At 46.7% G+C, this 21,555-nt stretch overlaps 1 protein-coding gene across 3 annotated transcripts in view; it reads right to left on the bottom strand.

The window, feature by feature from the left end:
- The window catches only part of lrp2a (low density lipoprotein receptor-related protein 2a), a 43,553-nt gene that overhangs the window by 1,811 nt on the left and 20,187 nt on the right, over positions 1-21,555 (bottom strand). For 2 of the 3 annotated variants that reach the window (XM_084023555.1, XM_084023554.1), the window contains 44 exons: positions 20,941-21,107; positions 20,655-20,798; positions 20,405-20,514; positions 19,792-19,969; positions 19,492-19,705; positions 19,159-19,398; positions 18,554-18,742; positions 16,980-17,900; positions 16,721-16,886; positions 16,484-16,642; positions 15,993-16,282; positions 15,700-15,900; positions 14,389-14,631; positions 14,173-14,298; positions 13,501-13,620; positions 12,802-12,933; positions 11,869-12,070; positions 11,475-11,770; positions 10,130-10,796; positions 9,609-9,779; positions 9,308-9,531; positions 9,032-9,209; positions 8,221-8,417; positions 7,878-8,123; positions 7,659-7,787; positions 6,219-6,338; positions 5,458-5,574; positions 5,026-5,142; positions 4,749-4,886; positions 4,516-4,638; positions 4,298-4,426; positions 3,992-4,123; positions 3,732-3,863; positions 3,495-3,638; positions 3,245-3,410; positions 3,028-3,156; positions 2,710-2,933; positions 2,443-2,622; positions 1,943-2,062; positions 1,664-1,754; positions 1,444-1,511; positions 607-724; positions 412-532; positions 166-276 (listed from right to left, as the gene is read on the bottom strand). In XM_084023555.1, coding sequence (XP_083879681.1) covers positions 166-276; positions 412-532; positions 607-724; positions 1,444-1,511; positions 1,664-1,754; positions 1,943-2,062; positions 2,443-2,622; positions 2,710-2,933; positions 3,028-3,156; positions 3,245-3,410; positions 3,495-3,638; positions 3,732-3,863; positions 3,992-4,123; positions 4,298-4,426; positions 4,516-4,638; positions 4,749-4,886; positions 5,026-5,142; positions 5,458-5,574; positions 6,219-6,338; positions 7,659-7,787; positions 7,878-8,123; positions 8,221-8,417; positions 9,032-9,209; positions 9,308-9,531; positions 9,609-9,779; positions 10,130-10,796; positions 11,475-11,770; positions 11,869-12,070; positions 12,802-12,933; positions 13,501-13,620; positions 14,173-14,298; positions 14,389-14,631; positions 15,700-15,900; positions 15,993-16,282; positions 16,484-16,642; positions 16,721-16,886; positions 16,980-17,900; positions 18,554-18,742; positions 19,159-19,398; positions 19,492-19,705; positions 19,792-19,969; positions 20,405-20,514; positions 20,655-20,798; positions 20,941-21,107 — 8,390 coding nt within the window. Of the gene's footprint in view, positions 1-165; positions 277-411; positions 533-606; positions 725-1,443; positions 1,512-1,663; positions 1,755-1,942; positions 2,063-2,442; positions 2,623-2,709; positions 2,934-3,027; positions 3,157-3,244; positions 3,411-3,494; positions 3,639-3,731; positions 3,864-3,991; positions 4,124-4,297; positions 4,427-4,515; positions 4,639-4,748; positions 4,887-5,025; positions 5,143-5,457; positions 5,575-6,218; positions 6,339-7,658; positions 7,788-7,877; positions 8,124-8,220; positions 8,418-9,031; positions 9,210-9,307; positions 9,532-9,608; positions 9,780-10,129; positions 10,797-11,474; positions 11,771-11,868; positions 12,071-12,801; positions 12,934-13,500; positions 13,621-14,172; positions 14,299-14,388; positions 14,632-15,699; positions 15,901-15,992; positions 16,283-16,483; positions 16,643-16,720; positions 16,887-16,979; positions 17,901-18,553; positions 18,743-19,158; positions 19,399-19,491; positions 19,706-19,791; positions 19,970-20,404; positions 20,515-20,654; positions 20,799-20,940; positions 21,108-21,555 lie in introns of those variants that run through there. The other variant, XR_014598104.1, reaches the window with a different exon arrangement.

Here is a 21,555-nt window from a genome sequence, read left to right on the forward strand (position 1 = left end):
TTAGGGAAACCTCAAAGATTCTTTCGAGAATAAATAAGGTTTGAAATAAATATCAGGATTTTAGAAAGAACAAAGAAAAGGTTGACTTCCTGATAGAATATGCTGGAATGATGAAAAGCACTGAACCGTGTAGAGTGCCTGGCTTGCAGAGAGATTAATGAGTACCTGTGAGGCATGAATGACGGCGGGATCACCGGACCCTCCGGGAGCCGAGGCGTATAACGGGTTCTCAAACGTGATCGGCGGCCTCCCAGCCGCCATGGCAAAGTTATCATCCTATGGGGATATTATATCCATGAGACTAGAATTCTGACACAAACCGTTCTAGAAGGAACGCTGAAATGAACCTAGAGCACTAAAAGAATATGCTGATACTGTGAACTTTTAAATGATTAACTGATAATAACTTACCATCTGCATGGCCGTGTCGATGAATGAGACTCCGACGTGTGGCGGTCCGAGGTCGACATCATCACCGGAGCGAAACGTCACCCCGTTCCCCGTGTCACCGGACTTCCCCAGGCTGCTCAGGCTGGACAAAACACCTCAGTTTGAACTTTGATCTGAACTCTAGATCAGCACAAACAAAGAGTGCAGCCGACATACCTGGGTAGTTTGGGCATGGAGGGGATGAAAGATCCCGTCCGTTTGTAGTTGAGGAAAATCCCGACAGCCAACGCCCCGGTGATCAGGATGATGAAAACTGCCAGCAGAATAGCCACAGCTGAAGGAAAAGAGGGGAATATTTACTTCTATGCATATTATCCATATTAAGACAACAACTGTTTAATTTCATTCAATGTAAATTTCACTTAGTGTTTTAATCTGTGTCTAAATTGTTTAAATTGTAGCTTATTTTTTTATGATATATTATTTTATTTTATGTTATTGTTTAAATAACAATGAAATACAAATAATATAAACTATAAGGTGCTGATTATAAAAGTCCCTACTGAAATAAAATGTTGCTGACTAGTCCTTTAGGGTTCATGTCCCTTGGATGACCCGTTAGTTTGCTAAAACATTAGGAGGAGTTAAACAGTGACACATTGGAAGCATTACTTTGCTATTTATTAAGGAAATGTGCGATTTTTGTTCAGTCAGCATCTTCTAAAATTGCTGAGAATAACCGTTTTTATTTGCCTGAGTAGCTTAGTGTAACCTCATCACATTTTGCCTCAATCCGCTCCAGTAAAGCAAACAGATCACAACTGCCACTGCAGCAGCTCCCGCGTGTCAACCATTGTGTGTGTGTGTGTGTGTGTGTGTGTGTGTGTGTGTGTGTGTGTGTGTGTGAAGGACTCCCACGGGTTTGGGTTGGAAGAGCTCGTTTAGTGAACTCCCTAAGTTGACGGAGGAACAAAGTGTACCTAATATTCAAAATTGAGTGCCATGAGAATAAATAAATAAATAAAAGTGTATATAATGGACAGATTACAGTACCTGTTCCTGCTGGAGCGCCCCTTGACTTCCCCATCTCACAATAGCTGCCCACATAACCGTACAGACATCTGCAGAGAGTCACGAAGAACCAAAACAAAATCTTAAAGTGTATTTTTGTTTTAAAAATACGTTTAATACCACAAATATCAGGCATTAATAGAGACGACTGACAGAGAATCAATCAACCACTGGTGTGAATGGAACCTACAACTAAACTCACTTGCACTTGGGCAGACCGCCTTCATCAGTGTAGCAGGTTCCACCATTCATGCATCTACATGCAGCGGGCATTGCAACGGGTGCCTCAATGGCTGCAGGAGCAAAAGCCAGGCACACACAGAATCAACAACAACAACAAAAATATCACACCACAGTTTCACAAAACCACACAGGAGCAGCCAGGCACGTATGAAGAATGGATTTACGGATGCAAAAACAAAAACAACCCAAGATGCAACACAAGTGTGCAGGCAGCAGATGCACTTAGGCGGTTGTTTACCTGCGTCGCACTCGCTGGAGTCGTACTGCACCGGAGAGGAGCCTTGAGGGCAGGCACAGGTGTATCCACCCGGCCGGAGGAGACACAGGTGACTGCACACATTCTTACAAGGGTTGAGCACTGAAGAGCACAAAGATACACACCGTCAGATTTTATAATGCCATGTTCTCTTTGTCTGGAACTCTTTGTTATTGCTGCCGCACATGGAAGAAGAGTTCATCTTAATGGACCTTTCCTTGTTTAGATTATATATTCTTTCAGAACGCACATTTTCTTTACTCTCCTGCCATCTGTAATCTTAATTTGAAGTAATAAATAAGCTCCTAAAGTGCAAAATGTGCTGCATACAGTTTTCAAATCGATTCATAATCTTTATTTGTGTAACGTCACATACTGAGAACCTTTATGTCTCGGGTCATGTGTGTGTCTGCAACAATCCAACATCAGCGTATGAGATATTTGACATTTTCCTTCATGTATTTGAATCCCTGTGGTCTGACCTGACTGGTTGTGTCGTTGCTGCTGGTAAATGCGGACTTGAGTCAGCCAGGGGTTGATGGTTACAACTTTGACTTTGTGTCCGTTCCCAAACTTGTTAGTCTTCCACACTTCACCCTTCTCTTTGGTCGTCCAGTAAACGTGCCCCTCGAACACATCCAGACTGTAGGGATGGCCGATGTCTGAAACACATGAAACATCCATTGTTACTTCAATAAAATACTTCATATCTGTTTGCATTCCTGCAGACCGGCTGCCGGTGTTCTCACCTCCTGATATGACGATCTTCCGGTCGGTGCCATCAGGCTTCATGGACTCAATGATGTTTTCTTTGGAGTCGCACCAATAGATCCTATTTCCGTTGAGATAGTCCAGAGTCAGCCCGGTAGGCCAGCCCAGGTCCTCCTCCGCCACCAGCACCTCTCTGTGCTGCCCGTCCATCCAAGCCGATTCTATTCTGGGCTTCCTGCTCCAGTCTGTCCAGTACATCATTCTACCAACACAGGAATAATCAGAGACAAAATCATCTTCAAACTGCACAGAGGAATAAAAACGTATTTGTACACTAAAGCTCTGCTGCCTCGTACCCGAGTGACGGATTGACAACGATAGCACCCGGCTTGTCCACGTCTGTGTGGATCAACCACTTCCTGTACCGCCCATCCAATTTGGCCACCTCAATCCGATTGGTCCCCGAGTCCGTCCAGTAAATGTGCCTGTGTGAGGTGGCAAAAACTCACTGAGCAGCTGAACTACATTTTGGAGCAACATCTGCAAAGGTTATCTCATAAATTAGTGAATTACCCGCCGACCCAGTCCACGGCGATGCCGTCAGGAGTAGCGATGTATCTCAGGTTCAGGTCCACCTCTCTCACCGGGTTGTTGCCGTTGTCGTTAAACGTGGTCATGTAGGCGCGTTTGATGGAGCCGAACTGAGATCCCCGACCCAGAACGGTCCAGTACACGACACCTGCGGCGCACACGGGGAAAAAAAGTGTTATACTCACTGCAGCTAACGACAAGGAGATTACAAGGTTTACAGTAGAAGTCTTACTGAGTCCTTGTCCTTCTGGATCCCACAGGTAGTCCACGGCCTGGATGTGCTCGGCGTTGTCCACGTAGTCCGAATACTGCTCGGAGGACAGGTTGAAACGCCGGATGCGGACATTGTCTGGCAACAGCAGCACCGGTGGGTTTCCTTCACGGAAATGAAGGTGCGATAAATGCAATTAGCACATTTCAATGCAAGGGTTCTTCACACACGAATAAAAAGCTTGTAAAGAGGCCTTACCCTGGGCAGCACACTCTGTTCCGTGCGGCTCGCCAAAGGAGACATAGCCTTCGGCACAAAAGCACTCGTAGCTGCCCTTTGTGTTCTGGCACTCTTGAGGACACGTGGCGTACTCCTCACACTCGTTCACATCTGTTTGTGAAAGCAGAAGATGTGATTTAGAGAGAAAAAAAAAACACTAAAAATGAATTGAATGAAACTACTTCTGTGTCTAAACAGATAACAGAGTACAGGACTCTCTGAGTGATGTGACGTTTTACCTTCACAAGTGTGCTTCTCTGTCGGCATGGGCTTGTAGCCGGGCCTGCAGGAACACAGGATGCCTCCCTGCGTCAGGTCGGTGCAGTTGTGTTCACAGATGTTGTCACTGCAGACGTGTCCACTCCCATGATCTGACAAAGGCAAAAAAAACACAAGACAATCATGTAATAACATGACATGTTCTACAGTACGTTCTGTGTTTATTCACCCAACGTGAGACAGGAAAGCTGAAGTACAAAAGACCAACGTGGTTCACGGTGGTGATTCTGAATCAATACTAACATGCTCTTTGTAAATGTACTCACGGCAGCCAAGCTCATCCGACTGGTCTCCACAGTCGTCGTAGTCATCACAGGCATACTGCAGAGGGATGCAATGTCCGTTACTGCATTTGTACTGATCATCTGTACAGGGTCCGGGAGTGGCACTTTGACCTAGATGGAGAGAAACATATCGACTCAAGAGACGCTGTAAAACATCGGACAGATAAATGACAGCATCGTCTGCAAACTATCACACTCACAGTTCTCCTGTGTCTCGTCGGAGCCGTCTCCACAGTCGTCCACGGAGTTACACCGCTCGTGGCTGTAGATGCAGCGGTTGTTGTCGCAGCGGAAACGGAACGGACTCTCACACAGGATGTCCACTGTGGAGGAACAGAAGCGACACGTTAGCACGTTCCCTTGCAAAATGGTGAGCCAATAAACCCGTTTCTGGGTTTGGAATGTGCTTGACTTGTGGGAGTTTGTGTCTTACAGCAGAGGTGGAGCTCCTCGTCTGAATTATCTCCACAGTCGTCGTCTCCGTCGCATTTCCAGTTAGGCTGGACGCAGATGTGGTTCTTGCACTCGAACAGGAAGGGGGGGCAGTATGTGCCGTTGGGATAGCGGGTTGCTGAAAGTCAGTGATAAAACATTTACTTGTGCATGCTAGTATATATATATATATATATATATATATATATGTTAAAAGTCTCTATTTGTGATGGAGACAGTAACTATAACAGGATCAACATTGATGGCGGGACACTCACGGCAGGTCGTTTCGTCGGTGTAGTCCAGACAGTCAGCGTTGCCATCGCATTTGTAGCGTTCGGCGATACAGTGTCCGCTGTCACACTGGAAGTAACCGGGGTGACAAGTCCGCAACTCTGCAACACAGTCAAGCCAGCACAGAATGTAGCATGACTTCATTATAGAATATACAACAATCACGGACAAGGGGAGTCTGCTTTGTCATGACAACAGCACAAACACACATTTTTTTAATCCCACATGGAAAACACTCTCTTATTTCATGTAAAACCACCTCAGTTGTAGCAGAGTGAATCAACTGATGATTGAAGACATGACTATCGGTGGTCCCGTCCGTCTACGCTTCAGAAACGTGATGTTTTATCGCGTCTTTGTTTAGTGCTGCCCTCCATTACTCACAAACAGCCGGCCAACAAAGAGCCTCCACTCACCACAGTCCCTTTCATCAGAGTTGTCCTCACAGTCGTTGTCATGGTCGCAGACCCAACGGTCAGGAATGCAGCGCAGATTATCACAACGAAACTCGCTCTCTGTGCATGCGCGTGGAGCTGAGGGGGAAAACAGGGAAAAAGTGTGGAATAAAGCAGTATTTATATTTGTTTTTATTCTTATATTTCCATTACATCCACGCATCAATGGGATGCGAAAAGCTCTCCTGGGTCTTGGAATTAAACTCTGACATATTTCTCAAACCAAATGATGACCTCATAGGTTCACTGGAGACAAACTCTCCTGGCATCAGCAGCACCGGCAACAAGGGGAGCGGCACCACCGTGATTTAACCCCAGTCACCGCTCCTCCTTTGAGAAGCTACATTATCTCTATTAACTGACATGTTCTCAGACATGTTTGAATTCTGCAGGGCAAAGGGGGGACGGACTCCTCCACTCCCGCGTCCTGACACGCCGAGGACAGCCTGTTTCTCTAACAGCTGATAAGACTACCTCTCTCAGCACTCAAGCAGAAGTGTCGAGCCTCTTACAAAAGCCTCCCTGCTGTCTGATTAAAAAAAAATATAGCCGGATATATAATCTTTGCCATCAGCGTTTCATTTGGACAATTCACAGGAGCTGAGCTGAAATCCCCCCCGGTACTTAAAAGACACTTAGGCGATTTCAAAACAATGTGCCCGTCTTGTCACTCAAACCAAACCCTGAAACTCAACTGAACGATGTTACTTTATGGTACTCACTGCAGCTGTGCTCGTCAGAGTTGTCCCCGCAGTCGTCCTCCCCGTCACACTTCCACCTCAGCGGGATGCAGCGGTGGTTGTCACAGCGGAAGTCTCCATGAGGGTCGCAGGTCACTTCGTCTGGGAGAGAAGCAGGTTGTATAACGGCGTTATACTCAACTAAAGAAGATCTTTTCTCTGTCTAACAGCAGAAGAAAATTAGTATCTGTGACCATCTGTTGACTTGAGGAGGGTGAATCTGCGATTTCACCTCTGCATTATTTTCATATTTGGAGGCTGAGAATGAGGTTTGTGATCGCAATCCTGTATGCTGCTTGAACTAAGGATGTTAAGCGCTTGCCATGCAACCTAATACAACAGTTCTGCAATGAAGATTACTGGAACTGATTCAGCTTTTTTCCCAAAGTCCAAAGACATGCAGGTTAGGTGAATTGATGACTCTAAATTACCCGTAGATATGAATCTGTCTCTGTGTGTCGGAGGTGAATAAACACCTCTCGTGTGCAAAAAGGTTGGATTCATTCCTCCTTCATCAGTTTGTCACCAACAAATGTCAGTATATGAGGTATATAGGTGTTCCAGCAGATCATTTTATCAATAAGACCTTCAACAAAACAGTATGCCTGGAAAATGTTCAGGCCATTAAGTAATGTTGGAAGTGAAAGGCATCTTGTTTTTTTAATTAAACTGCAATAGTCATCGTAGGAGAGGAGCAGCGTGCCTCGGACCGATGGGTGACCTTTATCCACGCTGGTGTACGTCTATAGAGGATAAGACTGCAGGAGATGGGAAGCACAGGCGGGAGAGGAGCGGAGGGGAGCTGGTCTGAGCCGTCTCCACCACACAATGCTGCTGGGGGTCAGAGATAGCGCCGTGGTAGCCGGCCCTGCCCTCCTCGCCCTCCACCTGGCCCATCTGCTACATTCTTACAAGGAGATTAGCGCTAAGGCTCTCTCCCGTCCTGCGCCGGCATGGCACTAATGGAGCGAGGGCCTCCGATAAGAGACGGGCGGGCTCGGATCGTAGCGAAGTACAAAGAGACTTGTGTGAACCCTGCCCCCACGCAAGGACAGAGCAACAACGCACACACACACACACACACACACACACACGTAGAACCGTACCGCTGGACAGCTCATAAATCTGTGGTGCTCTTAGGGAGAGGCAAATTGTGGGGGAGGGTGAGTGGTGAGACCCACTCCATCAGCACCTCCCACTACCTCACTGTGTAATGTTCCACAGGAGGCTGAAGTGTTGGCTAATTACCCCCCTCACTCACTCACTCCTTGAACACATAATCTTGTTTCTACACTGTCACGTGTTTTTTTTATATCTTCTGAGATCTCTGGAATTATCGTAATATCAGCAAATCAATGTGAATAAATCCTAACAACAAATGTTCACGGGACCTCCAACAGCACCTCGGGGTGGCAGACTCACCACAGTCCTGCTCGTCACTGTTGTCTCTGCAGTTGTTGTAGCCGTCGCAAACGGACCACAGTGGCACACAGCGGTAGTTGGTCTTGCAGACGAATTCTGTGTGGTTGTCACATCGGTACGCCGGCCCCACTGTGGGAGAAAACGCCACAGGGGTCAAGTAAAGGGCACAAATGCGTTTTTTTATAAAACATCAAAACACATGGGGTATTTAATACTTACTGCACTCCTCCAACGGTTCATCGGAGTTGTCGCCACAATCATCATCAACGTCACATTTCCAGCTCTGGGGAATGCAGCGTCCATTTCGGCATTTGAACTGTCCGGGGGGGCAAGTCCTGGTGGAGCAGTGGGCCGGGTCCTCGTCAGACTGATCGCCACAGTCGTCCTCGCCGTCGCACTGCCACGACTGGGGGATGCACCGCATGTTTGCACAGTGCCACTGGGTGGCCTCACACTGGTGTGTCGCTGGAGGAAAGACATGAAGTCATAAGAAGAAGGAACTAAGAGCGTCAGAGAGAACATGACATGTGTGAGATATTTCTGTTCAGGGATCACAACCCACCACACAGCACGGGGTCTTCATCCGAGCCATCGGGGCAGTTCGGATGGCCGTTGCACAGGACGCTGCTGCTGGTGCAGTTTCCGTCGTTGCACTGAAACTGGCCACGCCCACAGTAGCGCGGCGGGCAGGTGGAGGGCTCGTCTGAGCCGTCTCTGCAGTCCCTCTGACCGTCACATTTCCATGAGATGGGAATGCATCTGTTGAAGCAGACGTAGACACAAATTTACCCCCCCTTTAACCATCTTATCTCATTACATCGACTACATAACACCTTCCAACTGTATGACAGGATGCAAAAGTGTAAGTGGGCATGAGTATTTAATGTGGTGTGTGTAGCTTAAACATCAATAAATCATTACTACAATAATTTAATATAACTGTATTACTTTAAATTCAAAGGTATTGTTATATAAAAGAAGATTTGAAGCCTTCAGAATTGTGTGCACATTGTATGCCAATACAAGAGAGAATTTGGTGGATTATATTATGAAACAAACAGCAGGGGACGCTGTTTCCCCATTGCAAAGAGAGCAGACAGAGATTCACTCTGTATGTCCTTTTATAGTGTACAGATGATGAATTAAGGAAGTGAATTTGTTTATTCTTATTAAGTAAAGGGGAATAAAAATGCACAAAGTAAATTTAGAATAAAAGTTCCCCAAGTATTTTTGTGATAGAAAGGGTCTCAAATTTGAACTTTGATACCAACAAAAACCATCAAGTCCTCCCGATCCATCATAGTCAGTTCAACGATGACATTCTGATGTTTAAAATGCTGCACGTCACATAAAAAGAAGAAGTCTTGACAAACCGTTCATTGTCGGCACATCTGTACTGCGTGCTGGTGCACATGTGAAGGCAGATGGACACAACTCCTATCTGGACGGCCATGAAGTGGTCGGGGCACTCGCAGGTGCGTTCCCGCCCCCCGTGACGGATCAGGCACAGGTGAGAGCAGCCTCCATTGTTCACGGCACAGGGATTGTTTACTGTGAGAGGAAGAGCCACAGTCAAGACAATCGGCCTTCGACACGTCAAGATAATTAAGCTAAAAGCTCTGGAAGGAGATCCGGAGATTTGACCTCACCAATAGGCTGCCTGTAGGGATGATACACGTGGATGTCAAACGGCCTGTGAGTGGTGTTCACCAGGGTCTGGCGCTCGGAGCCATCGTATTTGTTGCCTTTCTCCACCGAGCGCGTGTTCCAGTCCGTCCAGTACACGAAGTCCTCGAACACAGTCAGGGCAAACGGGTGAGGCAGATCTCCGTCGTACACCGTGTGTCTGTGGTGACCGTCCAAGTCGGAGAATCTAATAAGGGATGTGACAGAGTTAAAAAGATCTCCCTCCCCCGCGGTCGATCTACCGTGATCCTGACGGATACTTACTCGATGTAATTGAGGTGAGCGTCGGACCAGTACAGCATGTCGTTGGTGTAGTCGATGGTGATGCCGTTGGGCCACTCGATCTTGGTGGTGATGATCGCTGCTTTGTTGGTTCCATCCATTCCGACGCGACCTATGAAGGCTTTGTGTCCCCAGTCTGTCCAGTATACGTATCTAACAGGGAGGAGAGAAGCAGCCTGAGAACAGTTTTCTTGGGTTTAAATAGAACTAATACATTTAACTAAACCAACTAAGCAAAGAAAATATATTCCCCTATGATCAGTAACAAATTAAAGGAAAGTACAGACCCATAAAGTAAAGTATTAACAATAAAACTGCATGATAAAATTGAATTAAAGACAATTAACTGAAAACTAACTGCTTATAATTTATAATATTTACTTCTGCAATTTACTGCACTGCTATTTCTCTTAAACAATCCACCATCTTTCAAATAACCACCATAAGCCATAATAGCAGCCCTGCCAGTGATATTGACAGACATCATAAGACTTAATTCTCACCCATATTTGGGATGCAACACGATGCCTCTGGGGTGTTCAAAGCAGTAGGTGTTGTTGGCATCAACGCAGTGTTCTGCCAGCTTCTTCACAAATCGACCGTCCAGTTCAGACACTTTGAGACAATCCAAGTAGCCGTCCACCCAGTAGAGCTTCCTGGCTATCCAGTCCACGGCGAGGCCCTCCCCGTGCAGAACTCCATCCACCACCACCTCTCTATTACTGCCGTTGAAGGACATCCTCTCGATCACCCTGCGGCTCACGTCGACCCAGTAAAGACGCTTGTCCACGCGGTCAAAGTCCAGGGCCACCACGCCGGTCAGGCCCTGCAGGATCAGGGAGTAGGCCTGCCCGTCCGTCGACAGGTTCCTGAGGTAGTAGCGGTTGCTGAAGATGAGGTAGGGCGAGATGTTGCTGTTCTGACGGCAGCTGTGGCCGTCCGGCTCTCGGAGGTATCCCGGGGCACACTTGCACACGTGGGAGCCGACGATGTTCTCGCAGATCTGGCTGCACACGCTCGGCGTCTCCACACACTCGTCGATGTCGTCGCACGTCGTGCCGTCGGACATGAGGCGGTAGCCGGGGCGACAGGTGCAGATGAAGCTGGTGGGTGTGTCGGTGCATTCGTGGTCACAGCGGTGGATGGATGGGTCCGTGCACTCGTTGACACCTGCAATTATCAAAGTCAGCAAAGAAGCCCTTTTGCCTTCAACGAGGGCTTCAACGTTTCTATCATATCTTACATATCCTATACAATTTTGTTGCTTATTAAACCGTTTAAAGGTACTTTGTAATGATGTATGTTTACAATGCAAAACCATTAAAATAATCATTTATATAACATATAATAATAAAACATATTGTCATCTATATTGACATTTCTACATCCCAATTAATTTCCCAACAATTAACATTTATATTTGCTAATTAGATGTCGTATTAATGTTAATGTGTATTTTTGGACATATTTTACATTTTGGAAGAACAAAAGTTTGGGATCAAATCATTTTGGGGACCCCCTGCTGTAACTTTGTGGACCCCCTAGGGGTCCCGAACCACCCATTGAAGATCTCTGTCATAGAGAATAGTGTTCTTCTATGTATTTATACATTTTACTTGTCTTATCAGATCAAACAGTTTTTATCTATAACGTCATCATTAAAAAATACATTCTATATACCTCTGACACAGCATCTTTAGTTTGCTCACTGCAGCATTTAGGGCATGAATATTATATAGAAATAACTTATTGACATTTCTCCGTCTTTGGCCCCCTAGAGGGAGCATGCACCAGCTGGAAAAGGATAAAAGGATATTATTATAGATAGCACAATTCCTTCGTACTCACCGCATCCCTTCTCATCGCTGTTGTCGGAGCAGTCCTCGCTCCTGTCGCACACCTGGCTCAGGGGGATACAGTGTCCATTGTCACACCTGAAGTCTCCCGGGGGGCAGGTGGGCGCCGGTGTGTGGCACATGTGCTCCAGCTCATCCGACTCGTCCCCGCAGTCGTTGTCCCCGTCGCAGACGAAGTCGTGGGAGACGCAGCGGCCGTTTTGGCAGGTGAACTGGTGCTGCTGGCACGGCTGGTAGGTGCAGCTCTGCTCGTCGCTGCTGTCTCCGCAGTCATTGCGTCGATCGCACCTGATTTTTTTTTTTTTTAGAAGAAGGGCCCACAAAAGGTCAACTCACGTCGCTACATAAGATTTATAATATTTTCATAACTAGTATATTTTCCCCACCTGTAAGAGTTGCGTATGCAGAGGCCGTTGCTGCAGCTGAACTCGTTGACGCCACAGGATCTGCGTGAGCAGTTTTGATGTTCATCTAATGCGTCTGTGCAGTCTGCATCTCCATCACACACCCAGTCACGCGGGATACATTTCCGCTGAGGCGGGCGACTGTTCACACAGGTGAACTCCGCACTTGAACATGTGCGATTGCCTGAAGAAGAGACACAAAATCCAACAGGGCAATTTACAAGAAGTTAAGTAATGATTGTGATAACTAGGGCTGCAATGCTTTTATTTCCAATAAACACGTGAACATGGTTAATACAACACTTAGAGGGGTGCTTTTGTGTGATTTCAGGACTGTTTTTTACAGACCAAGAGTTGCTTTGGTCGAGGGCGGCCCTCGTGATGACCCGGTGTCAATCTGCATTTTTGTGAATTCAAGAAATTCCAAACTGTATTTCAAAAACATGCAACCACGACTAGATTCTTTATCCATCTACTGTGATTGATCCACATTGTTTGAAGGGAGTCTCCTACAGAGGCTCAGGCAGTGCTGCAGTCTTTTAGCTTCAGGCATCTTATTGTTGGAGCACACACTGGTGAGACATAAAAGTCCTGATCCACCCTGAGCCAGGAAGCCAGAGAAAGGAGACGTGCACAAAGTAACGAGTGAGGCAGGAGAAATCAGGAATGTCAGCTCCTCGGATGGGAGACCTTCTGCAGGAGACTGAGATACTGGACACTGACTGCCAGTGTCTCCCACACAACACTCCCCCAGCGATCTGCATCCTAATCCATCAGCGTCCCGGATAACGGGAGGATGAAGGAAGCAGGAGGGGGAACAAGACGATGAGGCTACGAGGGGAGGAGGGATGAAGAGGTGGGAGGATGTGGAGAAGAAGAAATGGAAGGAGAGGAATCATGTGAGAGGATGCATACCACAGTTGTGCCGCTGGTCTTCGTCGCTCATATCGCCACAGTCGTTGTCCCCATCACAGATCCAGGATGAGGCAATGCACCTGCCATCATCACAGCGGAACTGATCTGTGTTGCACGTTCTGACCAGTGTGGCTGCAGGGACAAAAGTCATACATCATTAAACCCACAGATAACACAGCAGGGTGTTGTGTTTTAATATCAGTCATATTCAATCTAAATGATCATCTTTTGCTTCATTTGTTGGGTGATTTCCAATGATCTCAGGTACTTTCCCCCGCTGTTTTTCCACTAATAAACCAGGCCCAATACAACAGTGGCAAAGCTTTCAAAAATAGTCATGGCAACTCCACATTCCCATGCGTGGTGAGCTATCTAAACAAAAGCCAAAGTGAGGCTCGGTAACCCCGGGTGGACAAAGGGAGGGGGAGGGGCTGTTTGTCAGAGGACACTGAGGGGCGTCACCACGGAGGAATGCAGCGCACAATAGGAGGCCTGGCTGACCACATCGTCAACAAAGAAATACACCACTGACTCGCACTCTCCGCTACATCACTCACAGGAATCTCTCACAGCAGCACACAGATGCAGATCGGGCCGGAGAGCCACAAACACACAATGACCGAGCAGCTGATAATGGGGCGGGGGCAGACGCACAAAGCCCAACGGGCCCATTGTGGGGGGGGGGGTTGAGACACTCACTGCAGGAGAGGGGTTCATCAGAGCCGTCAGCGCAGTCGGGCCCTCCGTCGCAGTACCAGTGGGCGGGGACGCAGCGGCCGCTGGAGCAACGGAACTCGCTCTGGGAACATGTGGATGCAGCTAGCAGGAGACGGAGAAAGGCGTGAAATCGTAACTCGTAACTTTAGGTAGATTCAAGTCAAGCTGGACCAGATCGTACTCAAAGTAACTTCTGGTTACAGATACTGTGGGTTAGATTCACACAGAGGAAACAAGCCATATTCCAATGTAAACACTTCAACATGCACCTGTGTTTCCCATTTTTTTAATGTTTATCTGTAAAACGTGTTTAGTGTAGTGTTGATTTACACTTTACACTTTTTGTAACATAATTGTGTTTTTAGATTTTCTTTTATATAATTATGTTATTATTATTATTATTATTATTATTATTATTATTATTATTATTATTATTATTATTATTATTATGTGATATATGTTGGTCTGTCATGTTGTGCGTTCTTTTCTGTAAGCTGCTACTGGAAGCTTGAATTTCCCTCTGATTAATAAATATGTGGGCAGGATAGATCGATAAGACACAGTAATACAATTAATTAAGCAACATCAAATATTAAACAGCTGAAATAGAAAACTAATATTATACTTTAATCTTCAAACTGCTGCTGAACTCACCACAGTGTGTCGGGCTCTCGTCACTCATGTCCCCACAGTCGTTATCTCCGTCACACAGGTATGAGCGTGGGATGCAGATGTTGGTCGACTGACACTTTGTGTGCTCCGGCTGGCAGGTTCTCTCCGCTGAGATCATCAGAAGTTACAAATTATTATTCTTTTTTTACATTTTGCCTCTTCTTTGATTTTTCTGATGGGCAAGCATCGGATACTCACGGCAGTTTTGTTCGTCAGAGGTGCCGTTGTCATAGCAGTTGTTGATGCCATTGCAAACGTAGTCCGTTGCGATGCAGCGGCCATTGTTGCAGGTGAACTCGGCGTCGGGGTCACACGGCCTGAACAGACAACCCGCCTCGTCGCTGTTGTCTCCACAGTCGTCGTAGTGGTCGCAGCGGTAGTGGTAGGGCACGCATCGCCCGTTGCCGCAGGTAAACACCGTCGGCTCACAGGTGTGGAAGGCTGCCAATCAGAACCAAGAACACGTCAGCGAACAGACATTGTTTAGAGGATAACCCCTTGAGATGCATCATCTCGTTTTCAAGGGAGTCCTCGACACACAAGAACAAAACAACAATACAACACAACACATGCAAACTCATATATAATAATACATTCATTGACAATTATGAAGAGGCAAGAGACTAGTATATAAATAAAAGACAGAAGTAACAAGAAGTATACCACACGAGGAAAGTTAGCACATTTAGAGCAACTATTTGTTGTAAAATAAAAAGAGATGTTTTGAATGAGAAAGAAATAACAGATCTTAAAGACCCAGGTAGGTTGTTCCAGTCTGAAGGGGCTTTAAATTAAATAAACAGTGAAGGAGGGATACTCGGTGTGTCTCAATCTATAACTTGGTCTGATATTCCTTCAGATAAGGAGGATCATTTGAATAGACACATTCAAAGATAACCTGGAACCAGTGAAACTGTCTTCTGGCTTTTGGTGATAAATTCAATGAGTCATACATTAGACGGGACATCTCAGCACAAATCTGCAAATACTATTAAAAACGACATTCAATGGTTTTAGATTCAATCCAGATGTGTTTTGATAGACAACTTCTGCATAGTCCAGAGAGGAAATAACAACTGTGACACCATTCTTGACTAATCGGTTGAGTGACATGCAGTCGGAAGCTCATTTTACCTGACAAGGCAATAAATGACGACAGCAGCTGTGGGACTGCATGCAAAGATAGAAAGCACATTGATTCATCCGTTAGTGATCATTTGTGTTAACAGCTAGGAATTAGGTGCATGTTAATGGAAAATTAATCAGGAAGTGCACACATACGCACCAACATAGCGGAACTCAGGTTTAGGTCCTGAAGGAAAAAAACGTTTTAAAGCAGAAATTTGTTAGTAATTAGTGGAAGTAAAATATGTAGAACTGCATTTAATAGAGAAGAGAGTTGTTTTTGAAACATGCAAGAGGTGTTAGTTCTCTAATAAAAAGCAAAACAAATACAAATTGAGGAAGAAATGCAAATAAAAAATGTAATTCCTTCGAAGAGGAGCCTACCACAGACTCTCTCCAACTCGTCGCTGCCGTCTCCACAGTCATTGTCGTTGTCACATATCCACTGGGCACGAATACAGCGGCCGTTCATACAGGCAAACTGGCCCGGCTGGCAGCGGGTCCCATTATCGGGGATACAGTGCTTGTCGTCGGCCAGGTACCAGCGGCCCTCTGCGGGACACTGACACTCCGCTCCGTTGGGTCCTAACAAGAAATGAAATAGCAAAGAACTCTTTCAATCGCTGCTCTGAAATAAAGTTGAAAAGCAAAAGGGACAAGAATGAAACCGCTCATACCGGCTGTGCAGATGTGGCTGCAGCCTCCGTTAAACTGCTGGCACGGACTGTCGCACCGCTGCTGCTTCCCGCTGGCCAGGACGTGGATGTCCATTGGCCGAGTCGGAAGGTTCTGGATCATGACCCTCTGTTCAGAGCCGTCGTGCTTGTTGGCCCGATAGATGCTGCGCGTGTTCCAGTCGGTCCAGTAGATGAACTGGCCAAACATGGTCATGGCAAAAGGGTAGATGGCCGTGCCGACGATGACTTCCCGATTGGCCCCCGTGAGCGAGCATCGCTCAATCTTCTGTCTAATGGCAGAACAGAAATAATGATAAAAGCAGCAGGTTGACAAGGTGATTTGTGTGTGTTTTTATATGCCCAGAAAGTTGGAATATTTACCCAGGTGAAATTAATGAATTCATAACATATGTTTGGCGCTATAAAAGACATTTGCAAATTATTCCAACTTTATGGGCGACCCTATATCAGTGCCGTAGTTCAGATCTTACAAGCTGGCATCTGCCCAATAGAGTCTGTCTTCTCCGTAGTCCAGGGTCAGTCCATTGGGCCACACAAGACTGCTGTTGACAATCTCCACTCTGAAGTTTCCAGCCAAGGTCGCGCGTTCAATCTTTGCATGGATTCCCCAGTCGGTCCAGTACATGTATCTGGAAGGAAGGATTGTTTTTTTTTAAATCTCGGTTTTATCTAATGAACGAGGACAGTGTGTGATGTGTTGGTCTTACCCCCTGCAGGGATCCAACATGATGGCCCTTGGTCTGGTCACGTGGGCAATGAGACTCCTTTGAGAGCCTTCCAAGGACATGGAGCTGATGCTCTGGTTGACGTAGTCAGTGTAGTAAATTCTCCTGTTTATCCAGTCGTAAGCGATGCCATCAGGAGCCCCCAGATCTGTCCAAACACAGGGAACACCACTGGTTGTCAATTCCTACATCCATGAAAGACTCCAAGAGGTATACATTGTGTGTTTGGTGCAAAACCAACCTGAAGCCACCACTACAGGAGCTGAGGCGGGAGAGGACAGGCTGATGTAGCTGATCTTGCTCGCTCCGGCACCCGAGATCTGTGTGAAGTAGACCCTCCTGTCCGTGAGGTCAAAATCCAGCGCCACCGAGGTGCGCAGCACGTTGACCACGGGGAAGGGCAACGCGTGGTCCTCGGGGTCGAGGCGCAGGCTTCGCACGGTGCTCTCCGTCGTGTAGACGAGATAATCGTCCCTCGACACCACGCAGCTCTCGTTATCTGCTGCGAGATTCCCAAAAGCACAGCTGCATTTTTTGTTCTGGCTACCTGGGAGGGCGAAACAGAAGTGGGCACAGCCTCCGTTCTCCTCTCTGCAGGGGTTGTGGTTGAGAGCCTGGGCGGTGGAGGGCTGGGAGCGCTGGTCGAAGATGGTGACGTCCCTCAGCAGGTTGACGTTGTCTCTGATGACGGCGGGCGGCTCCGTGCTGCCGGGCTCTTTGCTCGCTTGGAACACCTTCTTGAGGTTTCGGTCCACCCAAATGATGCTACTCTCAAACACTGTGATTCCATAGGGAGTCGGGTAGCGGCTGCCGTACCTGATGATCTCCGTCTCCCCTCCTTGAGGGTTGACTCGGGCGATCATATCCAGAGAGTCGTCCACCCAGTAGACGTGGCCGGTCTGCCGGTCCAGAGCGAGACCTCGTGGAGTGATGATCCCCGACGACACTAAAACCGTGCGGTTGGTGCCGTCCAAGAGCGCTCGCTCGATTTTGGGCTGCTGACCGTAATCGGCCCAGAACAGGTATCTGTTTCTGGGGTCCACCACGATGTGACGCGGCATGTCCACCTGGGTCTTCAGCAGCACCCTGCGGAAGGTGGTGTTGAGGCGGAGCACCTCCACATATGTCTCAGTTAGGAAGGCGTTGGTGAAATACAGGTTCCCTGAGGAGAGAATCCAGGGGTTAAAGTGGCATCACACATTTGAAAGGCATCAGTCACAAACTGTTAAGTACATTTAAATTATAATATCTGTTACTAGCCGACATTATGATTGTGTTCTACACACATGATCTGTTATGCCTTCGCTTACAGTGAAGAAAACAGATTGTCCTGCCTGCAGCCGTCTCTGTTTTTCGATAACTACCTAATTAAATCGTCTTTCCTGTCACCTGTGTGGGACTGATCTCCTTGTTCAGTCAGTCCAGCATTCTGACAAAAGCTTCTTAGCTCTGACTCTACCGGCCAGTCTGCATGTGTCACACAGTTCAAACGAGTCAGGCTGTCTGTCGGTTTCCTGCTTTACGTCATCCACAAGATTAAGAGCAGTGTGTTTTATTCAAGGTATTGGATATAGACACACAATAATACTTATTTATTTGTGTAAATATAATGTTCTGCAGCAGACTATGTACAAAGAGGAAATACAACAATATATTCTACAAAAAAGGTGTGACATTCTTCCTTAATAACAACTAAGATCCTCTTATACCTGAATTTTAAGTGTTGTGGAATTATTTAAAATTACTTCCCTGCACGCCATTTAAATCATGTGGTTAAACCAAAAACAAACACTTGTGAGCTGGCAGACAGCGTACCTGCAGCCCAGTCCACGGCGATGCCTCGGATCCCGTTGCGTCCTATTCCAGATGTTACTACGAATTGTAATCCCGAGCCATCTGGCTTGATACGCCTGACCCCGTTTTGGGTCGCCACCGTGCTGCTGAAGTCACACCAGTAGATGAAGCCAGAAGCCATGTGAACGTCCACGTGTAACGCATTACGTCCTGTGGGGGAATAACCCGGTCATCAGAGGCCGTTAAAGTTGCTTCAAACACAATAACCACAGCATGAAACGGTGATTTTAGAGGCATTAACAGAGTTAGTCTGTTTATTATTCCACCTACAAGTCAATTTGTATTCTTAGATGATTTTTTTTATTTAAACCATAGAACACTAACGTTACAGTAACACCATCACTAACGGGTATATTCTCATCAAAATATATTAAAGTACAACAATGCAAATTGAAGTACTTGTTTCCCCAATGCAACGTTTCATAAAACGAAAAAAAAAAGGTATCATGGGGGCCCCTATAAAAATGCTCTAAACAACAATAATGTGGGTGTAAATCACCCGACGTTAGTGTTCTAGGGTTAAATAAATGCGTCCTATACAGAAGTAGGTCATTTATGAGACTTACCTCTTCCAGCCACAGGCACCATGGCCTCAGAGTGGTCCGTATCTTCCAGACTGAAGCCTTTGATTGCAGACAGCGTGGAGATGACCACATACGACTGGTAGGCCATGCAGGTCCTGTTGTCCGCGTTGAGTTTGAAACCCGTGGCACATGCGCAGGTAAACAGACCCTGCGTCCGAGGCAGGCAGAGCTGCTCGCACACTCCCGTGTTGTTGGTGCAGCCGTTGGATGTACCTGCAGAGGCTGAGTTCACGGGGAGAAACACGGCGTGATGAACGGAAACACGAGACAGAGGATGATGATGATGATGACGACGTCACCCTCGTCTTTACTCACTGTCTCGATGATGCACTTTCAGAACTCGGAGTCCGGCGACGTTGTCGCGCAGCACGACCCTGCCGGTCCCCGTGGACTTGTCCACACGCTCTATGACCTCGAAGTCACGGTCGGTGAAGTAGAGGTAGTTTTGATAGACGGCCACGCCCCATGGGTGAGACAGGCCGGTCACTATGGTGATGCGGTTTCTCCCATCTGGGTCGCCTCGCTCAATCTGTGGAGATCACAAGGTAATGTCATATTACGTTAGTGAGAGCCTTATAGAAACATTCACTGAGGTCTGAGGGAGTGAACACCCACCATGCCGGTGCTCGTAACAGCCCAGTAGAGCTTGTTCTCCTGGATGTCCACGGTGATGAACTCGATGTGATCCATGTTGTTAGTGAACAAGGTGACGGGGTTTAATCCGTCCATGTCTGCTGACGCCACCTTGGCAGGGATGCCACTCTCCGTTCCCATGTCTGTCCAGTACAGTTTGCTTGAAAGACATTTAGGAATGGAGGTAAGGTTTTGTGTCTCAGACATTTTTTAATTTAGGCATAAATCTCCTTTGCTCACTACTTTTTAATGGCCGTACATATGTTTTATAGTCCAACAACCGAGATAGATAATCAAAGGTTTTTGATTAAGTTAGAAAATGGTGTTGAATTTGGTCATATTACTCAAAATCAAAGTCTCAATGTTTTCATACTTGAGTGAGAAGATGGCTCAGAAATGCCTTTATTGTTTCTTGATTGCACTTGATTGCACTTGATTGCACTTGATTGCACTTGATTGCACGTTGCCGGGGTTTGAGTGTGCGGTGTGTTATTCAGGGACATCGGTTTGAGTTCTCTCCCGAGGCGGAGACTGTTAGAGCTCAGTAGCTGTGGGGATGAGTGGCCGTGCCAGGCCTGTGTTAAATGGGGCTTACCCACGTGCTGGGTCCACGGCGATGCCAATTGGAATGCCAGCACCCGTCGAAGAGCCGGAATTCGTGATTAGAGTTTTCCTGTACTGTACTTCCCCTCTCAACTTCATAACCTGGACCAAACAACAAACAGGTGCAATTATTATAACATTGCCTCTATTGACAGTTATTGTTGCAATCGCAGAGAAATATTAGTTCAATTTAATAGTAATAATGAAAAAATAACAACAGACCAGAGTGTTGTTTGTCTTACCTCAATGGACTGTGTAGCTGGATTGGTGTAGTACAGGTTCTCTGTGATCCAGTCCAAGGCCAGGCCGACAGGGTTACCAAGGATGGCAGCGGGGGCAAACTCTGTCCTGTTAGTACCATCTGACTTCACCCTGTGGATCTCACCCTGGTGGACAATGGAAGATACATCTCAACCACTGCCTTCTGTTTTTTTGTTCACCGTTTACCAAATTTGACCATGCACCATAATCTCAAAGTTGTCTTTGCAGGACAACTAAGTTCTGAACTGTGCCGGGACAGTAACTCACCGGGTACTCCACCCAGTAGATGGTCTGTTGGTTGTCATCAAAGTCAACATCATAACCATTCCGAAGCCCAGCGATGGGGACCATAGCATCATTGCTCTTGTCATCCGGGTTCAAGGAAATGCCATAAATGATGCTGTCTCGCACAACCACCAGGAAAGGATCTTCAACTACAAGCAAAAGAAAAAAAGCAACAGAAGTGAATGAACCGTGACTAAGATTTCCCTCCCACAGTTAAACAAGAAAAACAGTCATTGTGACTTCTAACGTGTGTACCAAATACTACTACCCTAAAAGTAGAACTTCCCCCAAGGCTGTGAATTACTAAGTACTTTAAACAAATTGTAAAGGTGAGCTAGGAAACCATGTTTCCTGGGTATGGATTCAGCCCATTCAGTGTATGACACCTGGTGCAAAATCTCAAGCTAAACAGTCCTTTACCTATAAAGAGGATTGACTGGTGAAAGTTGTCTCTACAATCTGATTTGCTTTGTCATCAGAGATTAAAATCGATGAATGGCTGCGGGGCATTTTCATTCTTGGATAATCGTCGGCCTCGGGGGGGAGACGGTGTTCTGCTTGGCTTGAGCGGGCTGAAACCTGAGATGCGTTAAGCTG

This window comes from Eutrigla gurnardus, assembly GCF_963514095.1.
Source record: "Eutrigla gurnardus genome assembly, chromosome: 12".
In the NCBI taxonomy this organism is placed as follows: domain Eukaryota; kingdom Metazoa; phylum Chordata; class Actinopteri; order Perciformes; family Triglidae; genus Eutrigla; species Eutrigla gurnardus.